This window comes from Microcaecilia unicolor, chromosome 4 (genome assembly GCF_901765095.1).
Source record: "Microcaecilia unicolor chromosome 4, aMicUni1.1, whole genome shotgun sequence".
In the NCBI taxonomy this organism is placed as follows: Eukaryota; Metazoa; Chordata; class Amphibia; order Gymnophiona; family Siphonopidae; genus Microcaecilia; species Microcaecilia unicolor.
This window is the reverse complement of record NC_044034.1, coordinates 164042146-164068601: the sequence shown is the minus strand read 5'-3', so window position 1 is coordinate 164068601 and position 26456 is coordinate 164042146. Positions and strand designations below refer to the sequence as shown.

General features: G+C 42.6%; 1 protein-coding gene across 1 annotated transcript in view; it reads right to left on the bottom strand.

Annotated features, from left to right (window-relative positions):
- Positions 1-1074: 1074 nt before the first annotated feature.
- Positions 1075-26456, bottom strand: part of LOC115468813 (transmembrane protein 263-like) — a 352513-nt gene continuing 327131 nt past the window's right edge. The window contains exon 3 of the mRNA XM_030200828.1: positions 1075-3170. Within this exon, the coding sequence (XP_030056688.1) occupies positions 2884-3170 (287 nt within the window). The 3' untranslated portion in view covers positions 1075-2883. The remainder of the gene's footprint in view (positions 3171-26456) is intronic.

Sequence of the window (26456 nt, the reverse complement as noted above, 5' to 3'; positions counted from 1 at the left end):
ACTCCAGAATACAAAGCAAAAGCACACAGCTGACATAGGACATTAGTTGTAAAGGATTTATATGAGTTCTCCCAGATAGCCATAGCTCTTACATAGAGCAGAAGTTTTGACTTTTTTTTGGGGTGGGGGGGTGCTCATTGCCAGTAGTTGCAGATCATTTGGAACCAGTACTGGGGGATTCTGGGAGCATTAACCTTCACTCCTATTATCTGGGAAGTTTTCTCTGTAGTGTAATAGTTCACCGCTACATTGTTACCTAGTAGAGCCATTGCAGCAATGTCCATAAGGCCGGGAACTACATACCAGGGCCCATTTCAGAAATTGGGATCATGAGCCCTATATCTGGCCCTTGATGATCATGACTATCTCCTTCAGCAGCATTCCTTCCCTCGGGATTGCACCAGGAACCTTCTGCATATGCCTAGATAGTTCAGAATATCTACTGACCTTTTTGGTGCTGATGCTACTTTCTTGATACTAATTCTAGATCATCTTCTTTCCAATGATATGTAGTGCAACACTTCACTACTCTTGATAGGGAAAACAGAGTGAAATATGATGAAAAGGAGGAGCTTGGAATGTCTCTGCCTGCTTTAAGACTATGGTGGCCTTAATATTAAAGGAAATCAGATTGTGGTATGCTGTCTTTTTGCAATATTTCGGCCTTTGTAAACAGCAGAAGGCAACTAACAAAACCAAAAAGAAACTACAAAGAACAGAACGAGGACTGTGGTTCCAGAATGAAACTAATGCATGGTGGAGATAAGTAGCACATTTGGAAAATGAGCAGCAGAGTCAAGGGACTTGGGAAGCAAAACCAGCTGAATACAAATTTACAGCCCAAGGCTAATCATAGCCTCTCCATGCAGCTGTACTAGTTGCTGTTTGCAGGTCTGAGCCTGCCTCATCATCTCTGATTGATGCCGGCTTTGTTGTGGGAAGTACTCAGAACTGCAACGCTTCTTGGGTTTTATTTTTCTTTTGGAGCAATCTATGCCAGTTCCAAACAAGTGGGCATTATTTGGAGAATGCTGTGAAATTATAAATAAGCTCCAGGCACAGAGACAATATGAATGACAACATTTTCACTGTACATAGATTTTATTCAGAAAATCTTTCATTAAACAAAATAAAATGTCATTTAGTACTTTAAAACTTCGGGTTTCCTCTGGCTCTCCCTTTGCAAATCCAAACTTCCTTGCAGCTTCACTTTTTGGCAGAACAGTACCTCATGATATCACAACTTCTTGTTAACAGGAAGCGCAGTGACATTATGAAGGACTGTGCCATCATTGCACCTGTGAAAGGGAGGAGAGTTGTAAGGCAGAATATACAGACCACAGTGAAAATGCTTGGAAAGGATAAAGTGGAAGGATGGATCTGTCATCTCAAAACTTTGAGTATCTTTTGTTTTCTAAATGTGTTTAAATCATTCCATTAGACCTAAATGAAAAGCTGCTAATAGGACTACCATACCCACAAAAAACTGCCAGTCACGGTGTCCCTAAAAATTAAGGGTAGGTGAGATGGATTCTTCTATTTCATGCACTCCCTCCTTGAACTGGGACAGCAGGCACAAGGCACCAATACAGGAATGAATCTGACATTTGAGAACCTCTTGATCATAAACTGATTATGGTTGATTTATAAGAACATGAGATTTACACAATGGACCTATCCAGGTGCAAGGAATGTCTTCCCAGAAAACATGTGTGAACAATGAATATATCTTGTTTTGGGATGCAGGCTTAAAAACCCAATAGAATTATTACAGAATATGATAGCAAGAAAGAGGTGCAAGTAAGGCCCATCTAGTTTGCCACAGAGCCCTAGTCAATCAATGGCAGTGATACTTCCAAACCTGCTTAGTCCGGGGCATAATGTGAGAATTTATGACACAAAGAAGCAAAACAACACAGGGTGGCAAGTCCAAGAACCAAAGCACGGGAATCTGCGACACCACAGTCCATGCTATGGCATGATGACGTAATAGTACAGCAATCCTTGACAAGAAAATTCAGAATATCACTACATTGCAGGGGAGCAGGAGGCAGGTAAGAAAATAGTGCACTGCAGAGAATTAAAGCCCAAACTTGTCATATTACTATACGGGGTCTACAAAAGCACTAGAGGTTACTCTGTCTGATAGGCAGAAAATGGGCAGGGTTTAGCTTCTGACTGAAATACTGATGCTCCTCTGAAGCTCTTATCACTTGGATTACACTGTATAGAAAGGCCAGAGAGAAAAATGGAGACTGATATCAGTAATAATAACTGACAACTAAACTACAAATAGCAGAATGCTTTGGATAGAAATAACAAACCAAACCCAAGTCTGAATGAACCTGACTCTGGTTAACTCGAGTTCTGAGGTTCCCACAGGTTAGCTTTGTTACAGTCCTCCAGCCTAGTTTCAATAGGGTACCGTTCTCACCCTGAGGCACTGCACCCAGCAAGGAAGGCCCCTGCCTATGGATGATAGCATCCCCTGTGACAGAGAACATTTGCTCCAGGGGTGGAGAGGGGGAGGGGGGGGGTTGAGTAGCCTCAGTGCTAAAAGTTTTTTTGCAATCTCATCTTTTTCTTTTCTTTCCAAAATGGGTAGAAGGGGGAAGGAAAAGAGACAATTTAATCAAGAAATGCAACACAAACACTTGACTTCTAGCTCTGTGTATCATGCATTTGGAAGAGAATAATAGGTGACCTGCAAAGATTTGAAGCCTCCCCATGGGTTAGTGTGCAAATGCCATGACACATGCATCATCGATGTTTGTAACAAGTGGGCTCTTTCCCCTTCCCCCATGATCCCCAATGCTGGAAAAGGTCTCCTCTCCATGAGTAGGGAGGCATAAGGATGTAATGGCCCCCACTTTGTTCCATACTTTAGTCAGACTTGGCCTTCTTCTTTGGTGTAAAAGGAACTCTGTTGGCTACTGCTGACCCCACAGCTCCAACTCCCCCTGTCACTACAGATACACCTCCTTTCACCAGTCCGACCCCGGCAGCAGGGACACTTGTCACAGCACTTTTTGTGAGTTCCAGGCTCTTGCTGCCCATCCAGGCAACTCCCCCGAGGGTGGCACCAACAGCTCCTTTGGTCATGTTGAACAGGCTGCCTGTCACTCGCCAGATAACCCCTTCTGGTGGATTTGGGTGTCTCGTCTCTGAATCTGGAGAGAGAAAGAGAAAGAAAAAAAAGAGAGGATACCAATGAAATAAAACAGAGCTTCCTGTCCACACCATTTTTATGCTTATGTTACTGTACGAGGTAGAATTCACAGCACCAGTGACATTTTCAAAAGTGGCCTGTGGGGTCTTAGTAATCCTATGCTCCAGTATTTATACATACTTACAGTGGTGCAGTAAAATTTATCATAATTTTTTTTAAAGATCCCTGCACTGGTTTACTTTTTCCACCAAAAATGTTCACATTTTTGACTACTTTTGCTAATTAAAATCAACAGATTATCTGTGTTTTTTCATCTTTGCTCTCATGACTCACTCTTACCTCCCACCTGATCCTGCAATTATGTCATCACACTGTAGAACTTGTGACATCAGCAGTATTTCTATGCCAACTATGATGTCAAACGTGTGTCATGGCTCAGCTATAGCACAGAAAGTGTTATTTGCTACGTGGTGAGACATTCAGAGTGTTCCAAGAAAGCCTCCTCTTTCAAACAACATTACCACATCATGTCTTTGCTCTACATTTGAATATCATTTATTTGTGCAGTTGAGGTATCCTTCAGTAATGCCAGAAGTGAGAAATACTAGGCTTTCAGCACCTGTTCTGCCTGGAACAATATGAGTCTCACAACAATCTTATGAAAAAGTCGAGGATCAGGAGGCAGGTGGGCATGAGTTTGGCAACAGTTGCCCAGCCAGGGGCTCCTTTTTTTCTCTCACCTCTACCCTGTAGAAATGCACAACAAGAGCAATGCTGCTACTCTTGGTTTATCTTTTTTTTTTTTATGAACAAAGTCCTCAGACTAGACTGCTGTCTGATGATGACAGCCTGGAGCTTTCTTAGGAGTTTGGTAGCAGAGGGAGAGGACTTTGGGTTTGTTTGTCTGTCCTATCAGCAACAGAGCAGACACTCCAAAAAAACAGATACAATGAAAGAAGAGTTGAGGGTTTGGCAAAGATATTTTTAATGTTAAGAATAGCAAACTCATACCTTTGGTGTGAATATACCATTCTGAAAAGGAAGAAGTGTTAGTAACCAGCAAGGAAGTGCCTTTAGCAAGAGTATGATAAAGAAGTAGGGAAGATTGGTAATAGTAGGTTCAGGTGTACAAGGAAATGAGTGGATTGGTGGTTTTACCTGTGTAAAACAGTTATCTGAAACAAGCCTGCTCTCAATACAGCAAAAGGTCTGTGCGCACTTGTACAATGTCTTGAGGGAAGATATTCCCCGGATTGTGACTAGGTCAGGGGAGGAAAGTCACCCATGCAAAACTACATTTTCTAATTTATTCATGCACTTAGCCAGCTAACAACGACCTGCTCAAAAAGCAGAGAAAGTGTTCATGCTTCCTCTGCACACAGGACAATTTTCAAAATGAAAATCCTTGTTTTCTTTTCTTTTGAAAACTGATGCAAAGACTGGGTAAAAAATATGTGTGGAATTTGCACCATATGCCAGCTTGAACAGCACCACCAATAAAGACAGGGGCTGATATTCAAAGCAAGTTAAGAGTTTGCCGGTGGCAGTGAATACATAACGTGCTTATCCATATGCTGTTAGGTATTATATGGATAAAATCTGGTCATTCAACTCGCTAAATGGTCAGAGTTTAACCATATAAGGGGCTGACTTTGGGCAGAAGTGAGGGAAGAGACAGAATTTATCTGTTTAACAGCAATATTCTGCCATGCAATGGATATTATTTCCTGAATAGCAGGCCTAAGTCACTGGTGCAGTCATCCCTTTTACATATAGTCAGTGGTGCTCTTTAAACAGATGAAGGGACTATGTAAATGTACAGAGTACCGGCAGTTTCACGGGCAAGCATACACTTATGCATGTAATTGGTAGGAAGGCGGCTGAGCACCATTCTATAAAGGTGTGCCAAATTCACATAGTGCATAAATGCAAAGGGGGTGTGTCCACATGGACAGAGCTGCCACTTACACACACAACTTACTGCATACAATAAGGAGCAAATTCTATAAACAGCGCTCAGAAATGGGTGCTGGAAAAGTTTGGTGCTAAGCGCTGTTTTATAAAGGGCACACTCCCTCTATAGAATAGCGCTTAGCACCAGTTTCCGCACCCCACTCTGGGCACCGGATGCCTGCTGAAACGGTGTAAATCTCAGTGTCCAAGTTGGACGTAGAGACCCATTATTCTATAACACTGGACATAACATTTTGGATGTGGTAACAGCGGTTAGCGTATCTGGGTTTAAAAAAAGGCTTGAATAAGTTCCTGGAGGAAAAGTCCATAGTGTGCTATTGAGATGGACATAAGGGAAGCCACTGCTTGCCCCGGGATTGGTAGCCTGGAATGTTGCTACTATTTGGGTTTCTGCCAGGTACTTGTGACCTGGATTGGGCACTGTTACACTGGGCTAGATGGACCATTTGTCTGAGTCAGTATGAATGCCCATGCACACACTTTTGCGTTGCATGCTATGGGCTTTAGGTGCTAAGCCCTGTACAATAGCGTGCATCCAGATGAGCATGCAAATCCTAACTGATGCCAATTAACATTGATAATTGGTTAGTATCCAATTATTGACGTTGACAGCACGTTAACCAATTAAGTTGCAGGCACATCTTGGCAGCACGACCAAATCTGGGAACCATATATAGAATCCGGGGGGTAAGTGCTCTTGCTGAATTTACACCAGGTCTAGGTGCTCCGATACTGAGTTACACTAGTATTCCATAACAGAATCTGGACACCCAAATGTAGTTGTACAATAGGCTCTCAGGCCCCGATGCTCAGAAGCAAAAGCATGCACTAGAGGCCATAAGCGCCAGATTTGCGACACATTTGCAAGCACACCATGCTCAGAGGTAAACAATGCTGGAAACAACATGCACACTGAGGAACAGCGCAAATGACATTCAAATACATGCAGACGAGGGAATGTCTTATTCCCTCCAATAACAATGAACAGCAAAGCTAGTAAGGGCGCTTTTACCACTGCAGAACCTACGCCAGCTCCAAGCTGATGTTAAGTGTCTGCACAGGCTCACACAACAGTTCAGTTATCGTTAAATTGTGAAATCATGTTCCCCCTAGAAAACCCTTGGCATCTGTTTTGTTTTCTTTAATAAAGTATGTGCAATCACCCTTTCAGACCAATACCCGGAAGAGCCCTAAAAATATCTTATAGCAACTACTGAACTTTGCCGGTACTAAATCGCTAAACTTTTAATTAAAATTCCAAGCCTCGGTGTACCCACAGTAGTAAACCTGGGTCACTGGAAAGTTCCTTGTCAAAGACTGACCCAATCGGCAGCTCTTCCTCCTCCCCCTCTGGCGTTCTGGGCATGCACTTAAGCGCTGTGCTTGATGCACAACTCTTGAGCGCATATGCCAGGCACCATCCTCCCGTTTCTACAACAGTGTTGAGGAATTACTTCCTAATGCTCAAAGCTAATAGTGTGCATATCATTTGCATACTATTAGCATCAAGCATTATGGAGTAATTCCTCTGCGCTGTTATGGTATTTTCCGGTGCTGTTTGGAACAACGTCTGAGTTTTGCACATCGGGGCCTCACTGCGTGGCATCGAGGTGCCTAAATGCAGCACCCACAGCTCAGTATATGTATTAAGTTAAGCACCATGGCCAGTGGCTTCCCTGGCTGGATACTGGGCTCAGAGTTAATATCTGTGGATCCAGCCTCTGAACCCATATTTATTTCTAACCTAACATTTGTATCTGCAGAAGAAAGCTGCAAGTTGCGACTTGCATGAGAATCTGTTGTATTATAATGCAGAAACATTGTATCTTCTTGTCACCTTTTCTTTTTAAAATGGCTCCCATTAGCTCAGGATTAATTTCAAACTGTGCTAGAATCTGGTCACTTCTAAAACAATTAACGCATGTGAACAAAACCTGAGGCTATTTGCTTTGGGAATAAATGACCTTTAAGGGGAGATTTAATTACACTATACAAATATTATCAATGAACCCTACAGGGATCTAAACGGTGATCTTCTAACCAAAGCAACTACAAACAAGACAAGGTTAAGAGAGGGTAATGGATTTCTTCACCTTCAGAAGGAAAGAATTTCATTATTTATTTATTTTTACACAGCGTGGAAGAATTACAGAATATTCTGGTCACCAGAAGTGGTGGATATGAGTACAAGATATTACAATTCTGAGATAATTGTCAAATTTGAGATCGGGAAGGGCTGTATTTGTTGCTGTACAGGGTTTTCTCACTTTCCCCTGTATTATAGCATAACAAGAGCCACCAAGCAACTAGAAAATGGTTATTCTTGGTGAACTTCTGGCCTGCTTTCTACCTAACAACTATGTAACATGATAGCAAAGAGCCATCACTAAAAAAAGAGAAATTCTCAGCACATTATCCCTGAAATGGCTAACACTTTAGGACACTGTTTCCCAAGTCTGATCCTGGAGTAAATCTTGCCAGTCAGGTTTTCAGGATATCCACAATGAATATGTATGAAAGAGATTTGCATATAATGGAGGCAGTATATGCAAATCAAGTTCATGCTTATTCATTGTGGATATCCTGAAAACCTGACTGGCAAAGGGTATTCCAGGACTGGACTTGGGAACACTGCTTTAGGATAACAGGTCACTTACAAGTGTGGAGCCTTAGTCCACTCGACTCCAGTATGCACAAAGAATCTGAAAGGATGGTGTGAGGACCTAACATAAAGGGGCCAGAGGTTGGGATATTAGTGATGAGAGAGGTATCATTTGTAGGATGAAGGGGGTCTCTGATGGGACCCCTCTGTCAATACTTTGTCTAGTTCTGGAGACATCACAAAAGACATTCAAAAGGTGGAGATACTTTAAAGGAAAGCAATCAAAACAGAACATGACCTCACCTATGGGGCAAGTTTTAAACTCTGTGGGCAGTTCTGGAATCTTCTTTTGAAAATGTAGTGCTTGCAGGGACTGCAAGTACATGTACAGCAGGTGCAAAATGAATCTCCACAGCTACATTAATACCGCTTCCCTCACTGCCCTTTTTCCACCATGAAAGTGCGAGTTTTTAGCCACTGAGAAGAGGGCAACCTTGAGCCTAAGGGAAATGTACTTAACTGTTTAGGAACCAATTTCCAAATGGTTTATGAACTTCAATTTGAGAGTTAGGCAATTAAATTAGCCTCTGTGACTAGGACTGCACAACCTATTTTTGTGATCAGAGTTAGGGCAAGGAAAACAGGTGCTTAGTACTAATTTACAGTGTCAGTCACCCAATCTTAGGTGGCCTAGTCTAGAAAAATGAATTGTAGACCTAAACTTTGGGAAAATTAAGCTGAAAATCTCTCCAAATTTAAACACGGAAGTAAAACACTAATGGAGCAATTCTCTAAGCTGCACCTAGAGGTAAAGCAACTTACACTCATCAAAGGCACCATTAATTGACAGGCATCTATGTGCGCTAGTCACTATTCTATCAGGTAGCACCTTAGTGCCCTAACACCTGACTGCAAGGGGGGTGGGGGCGTTTGCATGGGTGGGCCTTAGGTGTGCTCCAAGTTACACATAAGAAGGTGCGCCAATGTCAACTTACGCTACATGGCATTGGGCCATCTAGACCAAAGTGCTAATTTACAGAATTGCCCCGTAAGCATTTTTTTTTAAACTGACCTCTATCTATGTGTACAAATTCCTTTGAAAACTGTCCTTGGTAAGCTCTCCATCAGAATAAATGTGTACTCTGTAGATGAAAGATATGATTCAAGCATCTAGTAGGCTTCAATAATGCTCCAGATGGTGCAAGTTCAATAGAATGAGAGGCTCAACAATGAGAGATCATTATACGAAGCTGAAAGAAGCGAAGCTCAAAAGGAACTGAGAAAATCCTTTTTCACTGAGGTGGTGGTACCTGGAACACACTGCAGCGGTGATAACAGGAGCCAAAATTGTGACAGAATTCAGTCCTGCATGGGAAAGGCACAAAAGGACCTCAGAGGCAGGATGAGGGAAAGAAGAGACCAGCCATTCAGTGTAGCACAGTTCATAGATGCCGATGGACAAACTGGTGGACCAAGTGGTCCTTCTTTGTGGCTATTTTGTACGTTTCTATGTGTCCTCCTGTAACATACCTCATATGGATACACATGTACATTTTCAGGACTGCATGCATCATGAAATACTGCAACACTAGCTTTAGATCAAGCTGAAGTCTCCATTTAATAAGGGAACAGACTGATGCAGCCACCACAGGTGCTCTGAATCAGTGGAGTCCCTGTGTACAGTATGAATACTGCAGAGATGAATGGTAGCTGTTAAAATGCTGCATAATGTGACATAATGATACATTCCCCCAGTCCTAGATGCAGGGGTCCTGTCAGAGCTGCTCAGTCACTTGATAAGGAGCAGCATGGAGCCCCTGTCAGCAGACCCTCGCTCTGGAGAAAAGAAGCGTCAGAAAAGCTCAGCACTGCAATCTGTTAGTGGCTAATATATAAGCCTCATGCAAACTCTGCTGATAATTACTCTCTGCAAAGGAATTGGTACCTTTGTTCCATTTGGCATATAAAACAGACTGTACCTTCCTGAAAATATTCATTTTTGGTGGCTTTTATTTATTTTCTTACATTTTATTTAAATGTTCTCCACTCAGTAAATATGTGCTATAGAGCTTCATTCATTTTAAAAAAGGTCCTTGTGGCGAGACCTAGGCAAAGAATTTGAATGAGCAGCACTCAGGAGATCCACAGCTAATTTTCTGAGGCTCCCATCCCACTGTGTGATCCTTAGCACTTCATGCAACCAAATTATCTCAAATATATCTGTTTAACCTCTTTACTTTTCTCTTTCTGCTCACCACTGTGGGCTGTGATATCTTTTATACAACCAACATAATAGTATCCCAAGATGGTGTGTGAACAAGCCATCTAAACTTCACTAGAAAGATCATTTCCTCCAGAACCAAAATGACTCCTAGAAATCTGTTCCCTTCTGTCACTCTTCTTAAGAGTGGTAAGCTCTTAGAGGAAGGGACCTTTTCACTTGGCTATAATGAAATTGCAGGAACTTTGCAGCTACCACATTAGGTTATGCACAGCAACTACAAACCTAGTATAACCATAGTTTGATCATAGCCGGAGGCTTTGCCTATTTGCTAGATTTCATTTCTTTGTGCTCAGGCCTAGAACTGCAATATTCTACATGAAATCAGCAAGTATCATGCAAAAGGCCAAACAAAATTCTGCATGACAAAATGTCAGTGTAAGGGACCCTCCCTATCCCAGGAGCATACTATTTTCGAGTAATGAGCACAGTGGCATAGCCAGGAACTTTGAACAGGGAGTGTGTCTCACGCCGCCGCCGCACTTCACCGGGGCTTTCTCACTGAACCGTCCCACCCTTTAGAAAACAGGAAGTTGCATCAGAAGGGGCAGGATGGTTCAGAGAGAAAATACCATTAAGGCCACAGGCAGTTTATGAGTGCTGCTCCTGCTGCCCCGATGATAGAAGTAACCGGAGGAAATGCTTCTTCACGAAAAGGGTGGTGGTGAATTCATGGAACAGCCTCCCGGTGGATGTGGTGGAGACAAAAACAGTAATTGAATTCCAGAGAGCAAGGGACAAGCAAATAAGGTCTCTAAGGGAGTAAAAGGGAGAGTAGATGGCATGGATGGGCAGACTGGAAAGGCCATATGGTCTTTATCTGCCTACATTTTTCTATGTTTCTAAGATTGGCATGCAACTGGCACTATTCTAAAACTTGTGCAATCAAATCTACACACATCGGAAATTTGAGCATGCAGCTTTATAAAATCTTGTCTGTCAGTCTTGTGAAGAATCTTTTAAAACAAGGAATGGGATGGATGTCTATGAGTGTTGGGTATAGAATGGGGCTTGGGTTGGAGGCTGATGTATTTGAACTTTGTAGTATTATAATTTCAAACGGTATTTAATCTCTCTCTCTCTCTTTTTGTTTTGTATACCGATTTGGACTCATATTTGGGGATATGGCGGTATAAAAGAGCTGTATTGGTATGGGGCATTGATGACAAATGTTTTTGTAGTCCACATACCTTGCTTCAAACTGTATTCTGGAGAAGTATGTACAAAAAGTGAAATTAAAAAAAAAATCTCCCTTGAGTCTTAATTTGGGTCCTTCATGAAATGTATGTGTGGACACAGAGGCTTTCTTCTACCATTCTAATTTTTGAAGAAGGAGACTGCAGGGGAGATTCTGGCTTTATGCACAAGTAGGAGAGTGAGAGCCCTCAACTAGAGTTAAATATAAAGACAAAGACAAATCAGTGTTGAAAATTCCCAGTAGGAATGTGTGTTCTCAGTAGGATCCCAGTGTAAGAAGCCCTTGTGACTGGAAAATCGTAAGCCCATATCTATGGACTAGGTTTACCCAGCAATCGGAGAACCTGCTATCTGGAGGAATTATTGGGGGGGAGGCAGATATAGATGAAGAATCAAAAAAAAAACTGATACATTTCATTACAAGGAAGAAACCATGCTTATCAATGCTGCATAACTAAGGAAAATGTACAAACTAGACAGTTACTTGAAGTGTACAAGTTGTGTGAACTGTTTAATAGAAACAGTAGACAGGTCTGAAGTAAAGACTGGTTAGAGTACTTCACAAAGTTTTGTTCCTTCCTCCACTGAAGTCATTCATCTCTGCAGGTGAGAATGCTGAGTGGAGCGAAGAATGGGGAGTGTACCCCTGGACAAATGAAGTATCCCTGAAAAAGGGGTTCCATAAGAAACTATTAAGATATGACGTAGAAGTTAAGGAAACAGGAGATTGCTATTTACATGGCATACAGCACAGTTTCTACAACCAAGAGGTTATAAGACCATGGGTTTATCTGTATAAAGTAAGCTGGAAGCTGGGAAACATCTAGAATGAAATGCAGACTGCATGGCAAAAGGAAGAATCCACAACAAACCTAAGATAATGCCTGCAACAGCTCTCAGTATCTGCTCTGCATAGCTCTCCTCCCACATCTCCTGGAGATTTGATTGCATGGTCTCTCTCCATTCTTATATGTCTGGATTATATTTGTTTGGCCAGAAGACTACAATCTAACTACACTCTCCCATCATACCTATGCACCTAATAAAGCTCATTGAAAGATATAAAACATAGAAAAAACTGATTGCAGGGTTCTCAACAGACCAAGAATCTGGTGAATTGTGCGCCTGTGACTGAGAAATAAACTTCCTGCCTCCAAGGTGGGACCCCACCGCACTGGACTAGGATGCAAGAAATGGTGCGGGAATGAGGGAGCAGCTCTCTGCCTCTGAGGTACAGACAAACCACACTAGGCATCAGCCTCGGGTTCACCTATTAGTGAGGGAATAAGAAGAGAGGAGAGAAAAGGAACAAGGCGAGATTCACTTACAAATTCTGTGGAAGAGGAATGGGGGTGATGAAAAAGGGAGAAAGAACAGAAGGCAGGAAAGAAAAGTGAAAGGGAGTAAGAAGGAAAGAAGTGACGAGAGGGAATTAATGCACCTATAGCTCAGATACCACTGGTCACACTGTAAGGAATGAATCTGAAGAGTTAAAAAAAGAAAAAGCAAGAGGAAAGGATGTTCATTCTGGCGTTAGCCACAGCTTGCTGGAGCTCTCTGCAGTAATCAGGACCTCGAATTTGCCCTTTTCAGGAGGCTCATCTCCTGCTTTCCTGCTCCAAAGGTCAATGCAAGCGTAGGGGAGATAGAAAGGAGGAGAAGAAAAGGCAAAGCCTCTGTTTTTGTCTTGCTGTTCCCCTTTGAGGTCAACTGCGGCTGTGGCCAGCACACACAATGCAATAATCAGATGTATCTTTTGCCTCAAGAAACAGAGATGGATTTCTTCACAGAAGGGGAAATGAATTTTTCTAGGTCTCCATCTTCACTGTATGATAACAAAGGCTGCGCTATCTATAAAGAGAGATATCTGTGAGGCTCTCTCTGTCTGTCTCACTACACATCCTTATAAGAAACACCATCCTGTGAACATGCAGCTGTGGCTGAAAGTCTCTCTCCATACATGTATATATTACTATTTTGTAATAGTGGTGTGTTGAGCAATTTTATTTCCTGTTAAAATATTTATACATTTTAAAAAATTAGTCTGTGGCCTGGGTTTGATTTCCGAGTCAGGACTCTGCTCCTGAGTGGACAATATTCACAGTACCACCGTAGAAGGGAATGCCCGTCATCAAATACTGATGACTGAAACAGAATATAGATGACAGATCAAGAGCATTTGGCCTATCCAAGTCCATCCTATTTACCTTCTGTTACAATCCTGTAGAAGAATGTTTTCCCAATTGGTGTGCAATGGCACGCTGGTGTTGCAGACCCAATCAGGTGTGCCATAAAGAAGTCACCACTGCCAAGTGCTCAGGTCCACACCAGCACCGGGGCGCTGTTCTCAGCATCTCATAGCAACCAAACTCCAGCGGTGGTTCTTGGATTGGACTATGCTCCATTGTGATGGGCTCATGTGTATATTTGCCCCTCCCCCCCCCAAAAAAAACCCAAAAACTGCTAGGGCTTTCAGTGCTTCCTTGGCGAAGAAGATGTTCAACATGATATGGGTACTGAAAAGAGTAAAACCATTCCTCCCCCAAAAAACGTTCCGCAATCTGGTACAATCCACAGTACTCACCCAAGCTGACTATAGCAACAGTATCTTCATTGGCTGCAAAGCCCAAATTCTAAAAAAACTCCAAACCGCCCAAAACACGGCAGCCAGACTTATTTTGGGAAAATCACGGTTCGAAAGTGCAACACCTCTTCGTGAAAAACTCCACTGGCTCCCGGTTAAAGAACGAATAAACTTCAAAGCCTATACACTGATCCACAAGATCCTCCACGGAGAATCTCCAAGTTACATGACCAATCTAATCGACCTTCCAGCCATGAACGGGTCCAAATCCTCTCGAACATATCTCAATCTTCACCTGCCTAATTGCAAAGGTCTCAAATACAAAACCTACTATGCATCCAACTTCTCCGTGATAGGCAGTCAACTTTGGAATGCCACACCAAGATTAATTCGAACAACAAATTAACATTTACGCTTCCGAAAGCTGCTGAAAACATACCTCTTCAAACAAGCCTATCCAAACGACCCAACTTAATTTACGATCAAAATCCACACCACTAACATTAAACATGCCTCAACCCTCCCCCCACCTATCTTCATCCTATCCTTCTCTATACAATTGTATTATCTTTGTGATACTTTTTACTCTTATATTGTATTAGCTGTATGATACTTTGTACCCATACATTGTGTTATCTCTGTGACTCTACCCATACGTTGTAAGCCGCACTGAACCTGCTATCGAGTGGGAAAGAGCGGGGTATAAATGCTATAAATAAATAAATAAAACATACAAGGGCCTCTACTTGCTCCACAGAAGCTGATGTACCAGACCACATTTTGTTACTGGAAGTGTGCCTTGGACTTGGAAAAGGTTGAGAAACACTGTCATGGACTCCAGTTGATTTCAAGCTCGCTGGACCCTTAGAAGTGAAGGGAGAGCTATCTCTTGCCTTCTCAAATTCTGTCTATGTTGAGGGTTTACAATTGCCACTATGTTGCTGGGATGACTAGACTAAATGAGGATCATATAAAAAAGGGAAAATCCTGGGTAGTTGGAAATGAAGGCTCAAGAGACCAGATCTTAGTGCAACAGTGCAGAGGCAAAGAGCTGACTGAAAAGGTAAACAAAACTGGAAAACGACAGCAAAATAGGGAGAAAAGAACAGTGACAGAGAGAGAAAGAACATAGGGGTCCTTTTACTAAGGTGCGCTGAAAAATGGGCTGCGCTGGTGTAGGCACGCATTTGGGCGCCTGCAGATCCATTTTTCAGCGCGCCTATAAAAAAGGCCTTTTTAAAATTTTTGCCAAAAATGGACGTTTGGCAAAATAAAAATTGGTGCGCGTCCATTTTGGGTCTGAGACCTTACTGCCAGCCATTGACTTAGCGGTAAGGTCTCATGTGATAATTATCTATGTGTGTAGAATGACGATTACTGCCTGGTTTCCGCCACGCGCAGGAAAATAAAAATTATTTTCCGGTGTGCGTAAAAAACGAAATTACTGCCCGGGCCTTGCAGTAGCCAGGTGGTAACCCCAAACTGACACACGTTGGGCACCTACGCGGCTTAGTAAATGGAAGGAGGGAAAGAGAGCACGAATGAAGAGCAAGGGGGAGAGAGAGGGGGAGAAAAGAGCAAGTGGAGAGTGTGCATGAGTGGACAGTTAAGGGAGGGAGAGAGATGAATTTTACCTGTCTTGCATAGTTACTATCCTCTTAATGACATGTGACTTGGGGACCGTTAGGGACAAATCTGTCTGTTCATACTCCAGTAACAGGGACAGTGCAATGCACCATAACACAAAAGGTAGTAACACAGAACACTGGGAATTGCTACCACAGTCCCTGCTGAGATTTCAGACACTCTCAGTATTATCTAGCTTCCTTTTCTGCTGAAAGGAAAGACCTTTGGCAAAACCTGCATGGAGAGATGCCCGTCTGCTTGCTGCCCCCAGCTTGCTCCTCTTCCATTCAGGAGTGCCCACCATCATGATCAGTCACAGCATGCTACAGTCTGCACAGTGGCTGTTGGGTTTTAAATCCGTGTCTCTTTGCTTTATTAAAAGATATCAAAGGTGGAGCTCTCAGAGCCAGTGCTGTCTGTTTATTGATCTTCAGTTTGTATTAATCACACAATCTGCCAGCCTTAATTAATTTTTAAAGGCATCTTCCAAAACAAGGCACAGAGATGTGTGTAAAGAGCCTATGACTGCTTTCCCTCTGGTTTTGGCTGAAAACTGGAACAGCATCGCCGTGACAACATGAAACCCTGAAATATTATAGCAGTACCTGAATACATTTCAAACAACTCCCACACAAAGCTTGACACACCTCAGTACAGGGAACACTGCCACCCACCCTATAACTCCTTCCCTCTATGATTAAGAGCAGGATGGAGGTTGGTCAGGAAATGCCTCAATGAACTCTGCAGCTAGTTGAGTTTCAGGATAGCTACATGATGCAATTTACACACACTCAGGATTAAAGCATGTGCCAAGGGCCCAAATTTAGGAAGGGCCCTCTCAGATGTGCTTATTAAATCGTTCCCAAGGCATATTTTTTCTCTGGGAAGTCTGCTGCTGGCATTGTCTTTCATTCAGCAGGAGTCATCGGTAACAGTACATCATACCTGCTACTTCCTCCTCTGTTTGTCCTCTGCAGTTAGAACCATGCGGAGCCCTGTTGGTGAGAATTTTAAACTATATTTATATTATGAACATAAGAACAGCCATGCAGAATCAGATGAAGCTCCATAGAGCCAGGGCCGTGCATAGGGTCTCTATCAGTTGCCCCCCCCCCCCCCCCACCGTGTGGCATCTCCTTTCTCTCAACGCGGTACGGTACGGTTTATTTTTTAAATTTTGAAATAGAACTCGACTGCCAGTGCCGCGGCCGGCGCGGTGCCCTTGAAGGCAGGCACCCAGTACTAAAGCCATGAGTCACAACCAATATAATAAATTCAAACAAAATCTAGTTACACAAAATAATAGTAAAATTAATAGCACATAAACGAACAGCTAGTCCTATCTGTCAAAAATGTCAACTGTACGAGTGCAGTGGTTGCTTGAGCATCACCACTATAGCACAAACTTGTTCAAGCGTGTCCAGGAAAGAGTACTGTCAGCAGAGAGTACAAACTTGTTCACTACGTCCAGGGAGACGTACTGTCAGAAGACAGTTTGGCAAGTTGGTTTGTGCTTTGTGTCACCCCCAACCCCCCTGCAGACTCACAACTGCAGGAGCCGGAGTTGCGTGAACACTACAGGCCTTCCTCAGGGTGGACCCTTCCCTCCCCCGATACCCACCTTGTCACACACGGAGCCCACATTGGCTGTGACAAGCAGCAGCTCCACCCCACGGCCCCCCATCCACTCTCGGTCTTCCTCGACTCGGTCAGAGTGAGAACTTGCCACACCGCAAGCAACACCTGCCCCAGTACTAGTTCAGGAAACAGCAGCAAGGAAGCTAAGGCCACGCCTTCCCGCCCGCTAAGCAAAGCTGAAGAGATAGATTCCCCGCTTTACTTACCCGGGTGTAGAGCTCACAGGCGGACATGTCTAGGCGCTGATGGGGAGGCAGAGAGGAGAGCCGAGCCTAAGCGCAGTGCTGGGGAAGGCAGCAGCGCATGCGCATAGGCGCCAACGCGGTACGGTTTATTTTTTCAATTTTAAAATAGAACTCGACCGGCAGCGCCACAGCCGGCGCGGCGCCCTTGAAAGCAGGCGCCCCCTGCGGTGCTTACCCCGCTTACTGGGTTGGCACAGCCCTGCATAGAGCCCAGCATCTTGTCTCCAAAAGTGGCCAGTCCAGATGCCAAAAAGTAAATCTGTTTCTCATAGCTCATTTCCATGAATAAGCAACGGCTCTCCCAGGTTTATTTGGCTAATAGTTTTATGGCCTTTTCCTCCCAAAACTTATCCAAACCTCTTGAATCCTGCAATTTTGGTCACCTCATCATCATCCCAATTATCAGAGGACTGTATTCATGAGGAGCTAGTTAAACTAAAGGTGAACAATGCGATGGGGCCAGATGGCATATATCCACAGGTACTGAAAGAATTTAAGGAAGTTCTGGCGGCTCCACTGTCTGACCTATTCAATGCTTCTTTAGAGTTGGGAGTGGTCCCAGAGGACTAGAGAAAGACAGATGTGGTCCCTTTCCACAAAAGCGAAAGTAAGGAGGAGTTTGAGAATTACAGGCCAGTTAGTCTAACCTCGGTGGTAAGTATATTAATGGAAATGCTTCTAAAACACAGAACAGTGAGGGTTCTGGAATCCAGTGGATTACAGCAGTGTTTTCCAAGTCCAGTCCTGAAGTACCCTTGACAGTCAGGTTTTCAGGATATTCACAATGAATATGCATAAACTTGACTTCAATACACTGCCTCCATTATATGCAAATTTCTTTCATGCATATTCATCGTGGATATCCTGAAATCCTAACTGGCAAGGGGTACTCAAGGATCGGACTTGGGAAACACTGGATTACAGGAACTGAGGTAGCAGGTCTTGCCAGACAAATCTAATGAATTTCTTTGACTGGGTAACCAGAGACTTGGATTGTGGGAGAATGCTAGATGTGATACATTTTAACAAAGCGTTTGACTCAGCTCTGCATAGAAGACTTATAAACAAAACGGTATGGGTCTTAACCAGTTCCTAACCCAGTCAGTCATGTTGAGTGGAAGGTGAGAAAGGGTAGTGGTAAATGGAACTCATTCCAAGGAAAGGAACGTTACAAATGGTGTGCCGCAAGGTTTGGTTCTTGGCCTGGTTCTTAACATTTTTTGTGATATTGTAGAAGGGCTGTCTGGTAAGATTCCCCTCAATACAGATGATATCACAACCTGCAATAGGGTAGAAATCTCTGATGGAGCGGATAACATAGGAGGGACCTATTGAAACTTGAAGAATGGTTTGCAATTTGGCAGCTAAGATTACTGCTAAAAAATGCAGGGTCATGAATCTGGGCTACAAAAACCCAAGGGAAGGGTACAGTTTAGGTGGTGAAGAACTCTGGTACATGAAAGAAGAGCAGGACTTGGGTCTCATCATATGTGATGATCTTAAGGTAGCCAAACAGGTAGAAAAGGTGACAGCAAAACCCAGAAGGATGCTTGGGTTCACAGGGAGGGAACAAGAGGATAGTGCCTCTGTAAAATTCTGTGGCAAGACCTCATTTAGAGTACTGTGTACAGTTCTGGAGACCACACCTTCAAAAAGATATCAACAGGATAGAGTCTGTTCAGAGGGTGGCTACTAAAATGATCAATGGTCTTTGTTATAAAGTGTATGGTGACAGACTGAAAGACCGCACCTCGAATACTGTGTTCAATTCTGGTCGCCGCATCTCAAAAAAAATATAAAGGAATTGGAGAAGGTGCAGAGAAGGGCGACGAAAATGATAAAACGGATGGAACGACTTCCCTATGAGGAAAGGCTGAGGTTAGGGCTCTTCAGCTTGGAGAAAAGGCGGCTGAGGGGTGATATGATAGAAGTCTACAAGATAATGAGCGGAGTACAGCGGACAGATGTGAAGCGTTTGTTTACACTTTCAAACAATAATAGAACCAGGGGACACAAGATAAAGCTAGAATACGGTAGATTTAAAACAAATAGCAGAAAGTTGGACTCTGGAACTCGTTGCCAGAGAATGTAGTGACAGCAGCTGGCCTTACGAAGTTTAAGGGGGGTTTGGACAGATTCCTGAAGGAAAAGTCCATTGAACATTATTAAAAAGTATTTATTTATTTTTATTTTTTTTTGGGGGGGGGGGAGGGGGGGTTGCCGGATTCTTGAAGCCTGGATTGGTCACTGTTGGAGACAGGATGCTGGGCTTGATGGACCCTTGGTCTTTTCCCAGTATGGCGGTGCTTATGAATACTTTGGAAGACAGGTGGAAAGGGAGATATATATTTATTTTATTTTAAAATGTATATACCACCTTAAAACCTAGGTGGTTTCCAAAATTACATACATAATAAGAACAAGACACAAAAAATACAAACCAATCCAATTACTACCCATTAGATTAAATAATCAGATAAACAGTATAGTAATCACTACTCAATAGAATGCTGCCACAAAAAGCTGAATCATTACATAAACATAAGTGACCTTTGAGTGCATTCCATAGCTGTGTACTAGCCACTGTAAATGATAAGGACCTTGTTTCTGCATAGTGTGATTGCATAATTGGATCCAGTGACAATTGCATTGCTTCATCTGATCTCAAAGATCTGGTAGGATGGTATACCTTCAAAAGTTCCTGAAAGTAGGCAGGAACAATTCATACGAAGTGCGATGGATTAGTGTCAGAACCTTATACTGTATCCGCTGGACAACAGGTAACCAGTGCAAGTTCTTAAGAAATGGTGAAACATGAACAAACTTACCCACCCCAGCTATCAATTGTGTTGCCGCATTTTGGACCATTTGCAAAGCCCTAAGTCTCGGTGATGATAGAAGCATTTAAATACCTCTTTAGCATAAATGCACAGGAGGCCAGTCTCAACTGAAAGGAAGCTCTGGAATAAGAAGGCATAGGATGAAGGTGAAAAGGGACAGGTTCAGGAGTAACCTAAGGAAATACTTCTTCACAGACAGGATGCTTACTTGAATTTGTTTGAATGGCCTCCCGGTGGAGGTCGTGGAAATGAAAACTGTATTCGAATTCAGGAGAGCTTGGGATAAGGTTATACTGCAAAACTAAAATAGGACCAGGTTACAAAGATCTGATGAAACTATTCCAATTCGTAAATAAGTTACTAGACACCACTATCACCATAACCAATACAAACATCCCACCCGCCGATAAACTTGTGATCTACTTTAACGAAAAAATAATAAAATTATACAGCACACTTCCTCAGAACAACTCCGACATTGAAAACTTCATCAACGACTTGGACCTAATCCCTGGTGGATACCCAGCTGACCGCATCTGGACAACATTTACCCTCCTCACCACTGAATCAGTTACACAAACAACTCATAGATTTGCCAACTCCCACTGCAAACTGGATACATGTCCCAGTCATCTACTTAAATCTGCCCCCCTGCCGCTTCATAGCAGACCTCACATCCCACCTTAACTTCATGCTACAACAAAGTCTCTTCCCCGAGGAACATGGTAACATCCTACTCACCCCAATACTAAAAGACACAAAGAAAAACACAAACGACCTCACCAACTATCGCCCAGTTGCGTCTATCCCACTAGTAGTCAAACTGATGGAAAGCCTGGTAACCAAACAGCTTACGGAATACATGGACAAGTTTTCAATATTACACGACTCACAATCAGGATTCCGCCCCCACCACAGTACTGAAACTGTCCTAGTCACTCTCCTGGCAAAATTCAAGCAGGAAATAGCCACAGGTAAAAGCATACTCCTACTCCAATTCAACATGTCGCGCACATTCGACATGGTAAACCACAATATACTACTAAGACTCCTTGGCCACTTTGGGATTGATGGAAACGTGCTCAATTGGATCGAGAGTTTTCTAACCACTAGAACATACCAAGTAAAATCAAACTCAAACATATCACCACCTTGGAAAGCAGCCTGCGGAGTACCCCAAGGATCACCATTTTCACCAATACTCTTCAATATAATGATGATCCCTCTAGCAAAATCCCTATCTATTTGAGGCCTCAACCCATTCATCTATGCAGATGACATTACAATCTATATTCCCTTCAAACATGACAGCAGAAATAACCAATGAAATCAATGACAGCCTAAATATCGTGGACTCCTGGGCAAACTCATTCCAACTGAAACTTAACACTGCAAAAACACACTGCTTCATCCTCTCATCTCAACATAACAAGTACAAACCCAAACCATAAACACCCCAGGACACACCCTTCCTACCATAGACAGCCTAAAAATACTCAGAGTCACTATCGACCACAACCTTACCCTTAAGAGCCAAGTAAACTCAGTAATAAAGAAAATGTTCTACTCAATGTAGAAACTTAAACGATTAAAGCCTTACTTCCCAAGAGAAATTTTTCGAAACCTAATACAATCAATGGTCCTAAGTCATGCAGATTACTGTAACGGTATCTACGCGGGATGCAAAGATCAACTCACAAAAAAACTCCAGACTGCCCAAAACACAGCAGCCAGGCTGATATTTGGTAAAACACGATTTGAAAGTGCAAAACCCCTCCGAGAAAAGCTGCACCGGCTCCCAATCAAAGAAAGGATCACCTTCAAAATCTGCACCCTGGTCCACAAAATTATCTACGGCGTAGTCCCAAGATACATGATAGACCTCATAGATCTAACAACCAGAAACAGAATCCGATCATCACGATCATACCTAAAATTACACTACCCTAATTGCAAAGGACTTAAATACAAAACAACTTACGTATCCTACTTCTCCTACATAAGTGCACAACTATGGAATGCACTCCCAAAAGCTGTGAAAACAATTCATCACCATTTAAACTTAATGAAATCTCTAAAAACCAACCTCTTCAAAAAGGCTTACCCCACCGACCCACCATAAATCCCCAAACCCAGCAACACAGCATAACCAATGATCTTACTGGACAATATATAATCTACATTCCCTTCGACCCTCCTGCTGCCTGATACACACCTACCTCATCAGATCACAATACAACCTGTATTTGTTATCAACCGAATTGGCGAATGCCATTACAGTACTATGTAAGCCACATTGAGCCTGCAAATAGGTGGGAAAATGTGGGGTACAAATAAATAAATAAATAAATAAATAAATAAGAATATAGGATCTCTAATGGAGAGGAAGAGATAGTAGATGGCATGGATGGGCAGACTGAACAGGCCATATGGCCTTTCTCTGCCATAATTTTTCTCTGTTTCTATCCCCCAGCAATAAATTCCATAGTTTACTATATACTATGTGAAAGAAAAATAACTTTCTAAAATGTGTTTTCATTCTGCTGGCTGTTAGTGTGATGGAATGAATGACCTCTTGTTTTAGTGTGTTTTGAAACGTTAAACAGCTATTTCCCTAATTAACCATTCCACCCTAGTCATGAATTTACTAACTTCTATCCAAGCTAAAGAACCCTGATCTGATTAGCCTTTCTTCAATAAAGGGGACAGAACATCTATTTTGCACTTAATGTGCCTATTTGCCTAGCATTTATTTATGTTATATACAAAATCTCAATATATCGCCAGTCGCCGAAATACATCAAGGCAGTTTACAAATTAAAAGAAAGAGAGAGAGAGAGCAGAAAAGAAATGACACAGTGAGGAGAAGAAGAATGTGAAATAGTGTTCAAGTATTGAAAACTTGCTGAAAAAGCTATGCTTTAAGGAGTTTCTTAAAAGTAGCATAAGAAACTTTCGTTCTCAACTTAAAAGGTAGAGTATTAGGTACTGCATAAGAGAACGCAGTGTCCGGGGTGATATCAAGTTTTATACAAGATGGGGATGGAAGTTGAGAAAAGCGTAAATTGTGGGAGGGAAGATCAGGGTTAATTTTGCCCTGCACTGACTATCTCCCACTGCATGCAAATTTCTCATGCATATTCATTGTGGATATCCTGAAAACCAGACTGGTCAGGGGGTACTCCAGGACCTGCATCAGAAACATTCTACAATACAGAGCCCTTGAGCTAAGCTGAGCTAATCAGGGCTCCCTGCCAGAACAAATGCTCTTTGGGCTGTATCCAGACCTTCTTATGGATAGGAGATTAAAATTCAAGAGATTTTTTTTTTAATCAGGCCAATTTGGTATATTACAGCTCATAAGAAATGTTGCTGTGCATCTTATTCATCAGTACTTAAACTGAGAGGGGATCCGATCCCCTTCTTATTCTGAATTCAGGAGATACTCATACTATTTAACTATCAGACATGAATGTGCTAAAACAAGGCTTGACAAATCTCGTGTGCCTTGTCACCATGGTGACTGGTACCCATGATTTGTGGGCCGCTGCAGAAACAGGAGAGGCCTTCTTGTCTGCACTGCACTGTTTTCAGTGAATTGGAGCTGTGTGAAGCCTGAACTGGTCTCCAGACTTTACGCTCTCAGACTTCCTTTACCATGCAGCTCAAACTCACTGACAGCTGTGCAGAGGAAAAGCAGATTGGAAAGTGAGGGGGTATGGGAGGAAGAGCCAGAGAATTTGAGGGGGTGGGCAGAGGGGTGGCAACCTGGAAGGGTGGCTGAGGGAGAAACGTAATAGTAAGATAGGGGTTCAGACTGCTTGGGATGTGGGGATATATGAAAGGTTGCTACTGATGAACAACTGTAGACCTAAGAGACAGCCTGAGGAAGGGTGAGAGGACAGAGAGGGCTTGAACATGAACAAAAAGAGCACTGTAGATAGGGTGGGGTGCTGAAAGAAGTTGGATACAGGCTGGGTGGATGGAAGAAAGATGGAGAGGATAGCGTGGGGAGTACTGAAAAGAGAGATTAGGAGCGGTTATGCGCATTACGGGGTCCTTTTACCAAGCTGTGGTAAAAAGGGTCCTGCACTAGCATCAGCATGTGTTTCTAACACATGCTGAGGCCCCCTTTTACTGTGGCAGGTAAAAGGCTGTCTTTTTTGCTGGAAAAGAAATGGCCATGCGGTACATGAACCACTTGCTATGTGGCCATTTTGTTTTGGGGGGGGGGGGGAGAGGGAGCACTTAGCACCACCCATTGAGGTGGTGGTAAGGGCTCCCATGCTAATCCAACAGCTATTACCGCCGGGTAAGCACCGGCACCACAAAAATAGAAATATTTTTGTAGCGCCAGAAATGGCGTGTGTTAGGCGTGGGAACTACTGCCAGGCTCCTGCAGTAGTTCTTGATTGGCGCACGGCAAACCTGTTACCATGTGCCAACCAATGTTCCCTCTAAGGAGTGGCCTGGCTTGCGCAATTTTTTTTGTGTGTGTGAACAACAAGTTTTAAAAACCAACAATTTTGGAGCGCCAGTATTAGCAATGCATCTCTATAGATAGCACAAAAAAACAATTTTGTGAGCAACCATGTAAAATCAGTAAGCGGTGCTCCTAAAATGGAGCAATTGCTCTTGCGCTCCACTTAGAGGGCACATTGGTGCCAACCCTTTAGTAAAAGGGCTCCTAAGGGCCTTATTTATTAAGCTTCAGTCTGTGAAAACAGCATTAGTACACTGTATCCTAAAAGATATGTGGCAGTTCTGAGAGGAGATCTCTCTTTGCATACGCTGTTCAACCTTGATGGGGGCTAGTGAAAGATCTTTTTTATTTATACAATTCTCATATAGATTACAGCTTTAGCTTGATAAAGCAAAGCACAATAGGCATCAAAGAAACAAAATGAAAAAAATATATAAGAAAATCAAAAAGTGCTACATAGACCACAAAATAAAGAGAAACTAAGGGCCCTGTTTACTAAGGCATGCTAGCATTTTTAGCGCGTGCTAAAATGTAAGGTGCGTTAATGCTAGAGTCACCCATATATTCCTATGGGTGTCTCTAGCGTTAGTGCATGCTACTTTTTAGCGCATGCTAAAAACATTAGCATGCCTACAGCGTGGCTTAATAATCAAGGCCCTTGGTGAAATCTTGAAGGAAGGTACAAAAAGAAATGTGAAAAGAAAGAGCAGAGAGTAAGCAATCCCATAATCATAAAATATAGTTCCAATCAAGCCTCCAAGAATTAAGAATTACTAAAACAAACATGGACTGGAAGCTCCTGGGAGCAGTTTAGCTTCTAAAAGAAATTTCAATTGCTCAGGTTCAAAGGACCATATGTTTTGTTGTAGCTATTACCACCATCCATTTACAAGGGAAACAACAAGGGACAAGACCTCCTGCCTAATTAGAAGATATAGTCACACTCTGAGAACCATAAAGAATTCCATCCTATGAAGAAAAAAAGCAATTGTAGAACATTTCTGTCCCGGGGAAAAACAAAAGTTACTATCTCAGTAGCTTCAGCAGACACTTCCATCTCCTAGGATTCCAAAAGCCCAGTATGAGCCATACTATCTGCCAAGAGATCCCCCAAATTACTATCATTTTCTTGATCTTTCTGCTAATTTGCTGGTATAAAATAAGCTCTGCTCAAGGGTGAAACAGCAGACCAGGAATCTTCCAAACCTCTTACATATATTTCGTTGGATGTAATGCTGACAACTTTGAGAAATTTAAATTTCTTGGGTTCAGATCTCACAGTGTTATCCAAAATCTCCAATTTATGATGTACAAATCCCTCGTCCTTAATCAACAGTCTGAACCTGTTAAAGCTTCTTGGTAAACAATTCAATTTCCTTAACCTTATTCTGACATGAATGTATTTCCCCAGACTGCATTTTATATTTATCCCGGTTGCCCAAAACCACAGTAATCAACATAGAAATAGATTTCTGTAAGCTAGCCAGAGTATCTTAGACAATGCCCGGATCGGATGGTCTCTGTAGGTCTCTCAACTGAAGGTATCAATCTCATGAGAAGGTATCAATCTCATATCACATAGAACCAGCAGCCACATTCAGTTTATATTGAACCCAAGATGTACCTGAACCCTCTATACTCCTTGAGTCTGAGCCTTCAATTTACTACCATTCTAAAGTCTTCTGTTCCCTATGAAGCTGATCCGATGCTACTATTCTGGCCCGAGAGGATCCTCCTCAATCAGCATACTTTATCTTAGACACCAACATTGTCCTCAAGGGACCAGGAGGAGCTATTCGATCCAATGGCCTTAAATT